Source organism: Dinoponera quadriceps, unplaced genomic scaffold (assembly GCF_001313825.1).
Source record: "Dinoponera quadriceps isolate SergipeBrazil2010 unplaced genomic scaffold, ASM131382v1 scaffold2088, whole genome shotgun sequence".
Classification (NCBI taxonomy): Eukaryota; Metazoa; Arthropoda; class Insecta; order Hymenoptera; family Formicidae; genus Dinoponera; species Dinoponera quadriceps.
The window spans coordinates 1,357,726-1,362,879 of record NW_014556152.1 but is presented as its reverse complement, the minus strand read 5'-3'; the positions used below and the strand labels follow the sequence as shown (position 1 = coordinate 1,362,879).

Genomic DNA, 5,154 nt, shown 5'->3' with positions numbered 1-5,154 from the left:
AAATGTAGCAAAATTAATAATCAAGATATTTGGTTTATATAATTATTAATAAAATATCTTTTTTAGGCTTATAACTGGTATTATACTGGTGGATCATTGAACTATATCCAATTAAATGGCTGGGATATTCTGTTGTTTCCATTTATGGGAGATTTAGGTATTGTTTTAAATATAACAATGTCTGAATATAATGGACTTATAATAGTTGATATAGTTATGACAACACGTATAATAATTGGTCACAGACAATTTTTAATTCTCCTTGCATTAAAATATTTTCAGTTGCTGCAAATATTATTGCTATGGAGGATTCTATATGGAAGCCGTTACTGCAAAATTCAGCTAAATATGAACTACATGAAGCATTATATGAAATTAGACACAATAGTATTGATAATACATGTATGTATGTTGATATATTTAATACAAGTTTATAATGCATCAAAATATTGTTATACAAATTATTTTCATATTTCAGGTAGAATTTTAGGAAGGCATAAAAATCAGTGCGCACTTTATACGCTCTGCAATTTTGAAAATCATTTAATACTTAAAGAAATTCATAAGCAAGCATCAAAGATACCATACGTCAGTGCTGATTTGAGTTTAATCAATGTCAATCATCATTGTACACTAAACGCGGATAAAATCTTGTCTTTATGGGATATTACTAGGACGTAAGTTTACTTCTTTGTTTCGGTCTTCCAACAATTTATTGTGTTTCTTTGCGACGATAATTTTATTTGCCCAGATATCACATCAGCAATGGTTCCGTAGTGCAAAATAAGGCTCAGGATGCTTGGGGAAGTGTAAGATTCCAGCAGGGAGATCCAAACGTATTGATTTATGTAGACCGATGTTGTTTACATTATATTGATACCAGAGTAAGATTTTCGAAGGAATTCCGAATTAACTTTCGCACAATTGAACATTTCAGAAATTAATATACATTATTCAGCAGAGTATTTATACGAGTATTTTTGTCTCTATTTTTATTAAAGTATAATTATACTGGACTTATTCGCAGACCTCCTTTGATCATCCGAGTCTCACACTGTGTCCAAAATCACATTTAGAAAATTGCGAGAGCCTCTCAGTGGATGCGGCGAGCAGAAATGATTCTTGCCGATACATAGGTACCTATCATTCTCTGTTAATGTGCGATAATCGTTCTCCGAAACAATGTATACAGCAAAAATGGACGCATCAGTTTAAGGACACTCCGCTATTGATGACTGTAACGAACAGGTGATGAGTATTTTTGTGAGAAATTCCACTATATAATAATTATATATACACAACTGCTATGCAATCATTATCTATTAATTACAGCAATAACAAGGAGATCGTCGTCTTGTCAAGTCAGACAGCCGGCGAAAGTGCTATAATTCTGAACACTTGGGCAAGTTTGGAGGCATTCCATTCCTTTAATTTGCCTTTTAAACCCCCATACATAGCGGAAACATTGAACGAGGCTCAATTGGGAGGGATGTGTTTGGATCCATACTTACGAAGCAGATTTGATCTATGTAACGTCGGTAGCACGCTAGCCACAAGTCCAAAAGGAGAAGTGTCTTTCTTCGTACAAAATTCGATTGGTACAATACACACTTTGNTTTTTTTTTTTTTTTTTTTTTTTAATATTTTACCAACACATCTCACGGAACAGCTTTATTATTGCAAATATATCTATTCTCTTCAGGTGATATATTTTATCAGTGCATAACACACGAAACCGTATTGGATAAGTATTCACCGGTAAATAACAAGGCATGTTACGCGTTAAGTATGTGGGAGAAGGCTTTGTTAGCACAACCTGAACCGTTGGCACCCTTGACGCTGACTAATAAGCATAATATGGAACACATATTCAAGAGTAAATAAACATCTTAATTTTAGATACACTCTCTCGCGAGCTTTCGTGATTTTCGCGAACATTATCAAAGCGATTTTGCAGGTTTTACGAATAGAAAGCTCCGTATGAAAACTAGCGAAGACGTTGCGGACGATCCTTTCGAGCCAACCTGGAAACAATCCTTATCTATGCTGGGATCATATATCGACATATTAGCCCCGGAACTTCTCGCGGTTTGGGATGTACGTGAGGAAGTAGCGATACCCGTGACCGCGGCGCCCCACCAGAAAGTATTGAGTTGGTTGGAATCGTCGCAGTATGCCGCGCAATCACAGCCTGAATATGTATCTACACCTGTTAACACTCAAGAATTGATTAGTGTGTCCCAACAGCAAGATATCGCGTGTATTGATGACAGTAATGTGCTGCAAGAGATACTGTTGCCGAAAGTCGTGTCGAAATCAAGCAGAAGACCGAGAAATATAATTCGCTCAACTCCGGATTAACATAAAAGGAAATTACCGTGAGAAGTACTGTGATACTACTTGAAATTTGTGTTACATTTCATTTTTGCAAATATACATAAGAATCATTTCATTTATGCGTATAGGTAACAACGTATATTCATACGTGTTTCTCACAATATGTATTTATATATGTACAGTATGTACATACACATAAATAAGTCAAATATAAGATTTGGAATATCACTTATTTTATTTTAAGAAAACTTATACAATGAGTGATATCTCTCTTTCTCTCGATGGGTCTTCTCGAACATTTTTGTATCGTGTATTCAAAAGGCGTTTGAAATTTCAACGTAACTCGTTCACCTTGACTAGCGATTTCGCAGGAAAGACGGTTTCCATCTTGAAGTAAGTATTTGACCATTTCCTTGTTGCGCCTTATTTTGTTCCTCTTCCATTTGCATTTGCTAATAATCCATTGTTACGGTTAAGAAACGATCATACACAACATTTCGCAATGGCTTACCAATAATTTCCGTCGATTTTCCCTGAACGTCTCCAACGGATTATCAAACTGTCTGTAGTAATTTAGAACGTCCCGCACGTCTTCCACGTTCGATGTTGATATCGCTAAAAAATAAAGCATTTTATGTTTTTCTCGGTTAAACATAATTATAAATCAAAAAAGAAATTGTAAAAAATCCACAGGAATAATGTTAAACGAGACTTCTAGGACGAATAATTTTGAGGTCGATCTTACTTTTTAGGAATGCCGCTAAATCGTACAACGTAGTGTCATCATCGTTTCCGGACCATCGCGGAATCCTAAATGCATTTTCTGGATTCAATTTCACGCTCTTTTCATTCCAATCGATAACAATAACCTGTTTACACAATTATATGATCTCATATAAAACGTCATAAGAGTACTCAAAAGAGATGCACAATGTTGAAACAATTACTTTACTGAGATCGCGATTGAGCGCTCCCAGATCCTTAACATGGTGCCCGTCTACAAAACGCGTAGCATCTCTAACTAATCTGTACATTATATATCCATTTGGATCGAGCGCGTCCAAGATAGGAAACACCGTCTGTAAACAGAATCGATAGATGTTCCTTCCTTCCAGGTGAATTTCAACAGATTTTCTCTATGCCAGATATACTCTTGAAACACAGCGGCGTTAAAGAATGTAAAAAAATTAATAAACACGTATATATACATATATCACACAAGTACCATTCCTTGTTCAGCTGTATAAATTACAATCTCAAATTGTGGTGGTGCTACTGCTTCTAAAAACTGATCTACTCCAGGCCGTTTCTTAAACCTCCACCCCGTTTGGTACTACGCAAATCAAATACATTAAATAAAGAAATAAATCAGTGGTAAATATAAGAAATCTTCATAAACTTACTGTCCAGTCAGGATGTACAAGAAGATCCGTCATCTCCAAGACTAGAGTAAATGGCGGCTGTATGTATGGATATTTCAGTGGATCAGGAAGTAACTTTTCCCTACTGGGTTCTTGTACCAGCTATATTCAAAATAACCATATAAACAATGCAAGAAGCAAAATGGAATTGTACTTCTTCTAAAACTAAAAAGAATACCATACTTTTGTATAATAATTGAGTTCTTTCCTAACTCTCTTATAGATCTGTTCAAACAATGGTAAATTGGAAAATTCATCCTCGATGACATTCCCGTCTTTATCATAGTTAGGTCTTCCTAATTCATACACTATATAAGTGGATCCAATGCCCATAAATACACCAAAGGCTATAAAACCATAATTCATCATTTTCTTTGATCTTTCACGATTCACCTTCTCTTCCTCATCCTTTGCTTCTTCCTTCTGCTTTTTATGAGCTGCTTCCTGCACCAATGACTCTGCCTCATTTATTGAAGATTGTATGTTTGTTAGATTACTAGTGATTTTAGAGCGACCTGTAGCTGAAGACAAGCGAGAAATACACATGAAATATTTCTATCAAGAGTGTTTTGGAATAAGGTTCTCTTCTTTTATGTAGAATATACGCAGAAATTATATTCGAGATGCTTTTTAACAAATTAACGTTAATAAGTAATTTCCTATTGTAAACTTTTTGTTAAATATTGAAAATGTTCTTTACTTTTATCATCATCAATGAAGAGCACGTTCATTGTACAAATTTTGATTTAAATTATCTCACGGGAAACGACAGGATTCCTAAGTTTCTCAGAGGTTACGATTCATGCGCGGAGGTTATGATTGTACTTACTCTCGGTACTATAGAGATATTTTTGCGCTACTTGAACAAGCGATATTCGAGCGGCTGGTCTCCGGAGAGTACAATGTGTCATTCCCGCATTACCATGATATATTTTGCATAAAACTTGTAGGCTTCGCGTCACAAATGCCATACTTTAACCAATTCATGTGCTTTCCGGCAATCCTCGCATACAAAAATCTCACGCGTGTTTTCTGACGAAACTCTGCGCTGCCGATAAATTCACTTCTCTGCCTTGTCGACCAGGAACATTGCAAGTTTTATTGTAAAAAAGCGTATTCCTTTTCTATTACTACAGGAAGATCGAATCAAATAAGAGATTCGAAATAACAATATAATATTATCAGGTTTTGAAATAAGTTCGCTTAAATAGATTTTGTTTTTACGAATAGACGAAATAATTATATCCGCAAAATTGGTAGTGTTTCGCGATAGAAAGAGACGTGACAAGACTATTTCGCATCGCAGATCAAGTGATCTTCTTGAATCTCGTAGTATATGACGGTCATTTTCTACAAGCGATGATCCGCGGTGGTTTCGTGCGCGAAGGAAGGCCTT

At 35.5% G+C, this 5,154-nt stretch overlaps 2 protein-coding genes across 4 annotated transcripts in view; one reads left to right on the top strand and one right to left on the bottom strand.

The window, feature by feature from the left end:
• LOC106747002 overlaps positions 1 to 2,484 on the top strand; it is a 7,493-nt gene extending 5,009 nt beyond the window's left edge. For both annotated transcript variants that reach the window (XM_014624229.1, XM_014624228.1), the window contains exons 5-12: positions 67 to 157; positions 283 to 402; positions 479 to 677; positions 752 to 884; positions 1,028 to 1,248; positions 1,333 to 1,598; positions 1,703 to 1,876; positions 1,958 to 2,484. In XM_014624229.1, the coding sequence (XP_014479715.1) occupies positions 67 to 157; positions 283 to 402; positions 479 to 677; positions 752 to 884; positions 1,028 to 1,248; positions 1,333 to 1,598; positions 1,703 to 1,876; positions 1,958 to 2,361 (1,608 nt within the window). In that variant the 3' untranslated portion in view covers positions 2,362 to 2,484. The remainder of the gene's footprint in view (positions 1 to 66; positions 158 to 282; positions 403 to 478; positions 678 to 751; positions 885 to 1,027; positions 1,249 to 1,332; positions 1,599 to 1,702; positions 1,877 to 1,957) is intronic.
• A 64-nt stretch (positions 2,485 to 2,548) lies between these two features.
• Positions 2,549 to 4,817, bottom strand: LOC106747006 (mitochondrial import inner membrane translocase subunit TIM50-C). Of its 2 annotated transcripts, none has more exons than XM_014624235.1 (8): positions 4,588 to 4,817; positions 3,942 to 4,279; positions 3,741 to 3,860; positions 3,563 to 3,670; positions 3,285 to 3,416; positions 3,083 to 3,206; positions 2,849 to 2,952; positions 2,549 to 2,789 (listed from the first exon to the last, which is right to left on the bottom strand). In XM_014624235.1, exons 1-8 carry the CDS (start codon positions 4,727 to 4,729, stop codon positions 2,694 to 2,696), a joined length of 1,164 nt encoding a protein of 387 aa, XP_014479721.1. In that variant the 5' UTR covers positions 4,730 to 4,817; the 3' UTR covers positions 2,549 to 2,693. The 2 variants fall into 2 exon arrangements, with proteins under 2 accessions (XP_014479721.1, XP_014479722.1); XM_014624236.1 differs by having other exon boundaries at positions 3,942 to 4,202; positions 4,588 to 4,675.
• Between the last annotated feature and the right edge of the window lie 337 nt (positions 4,818 to 5,154).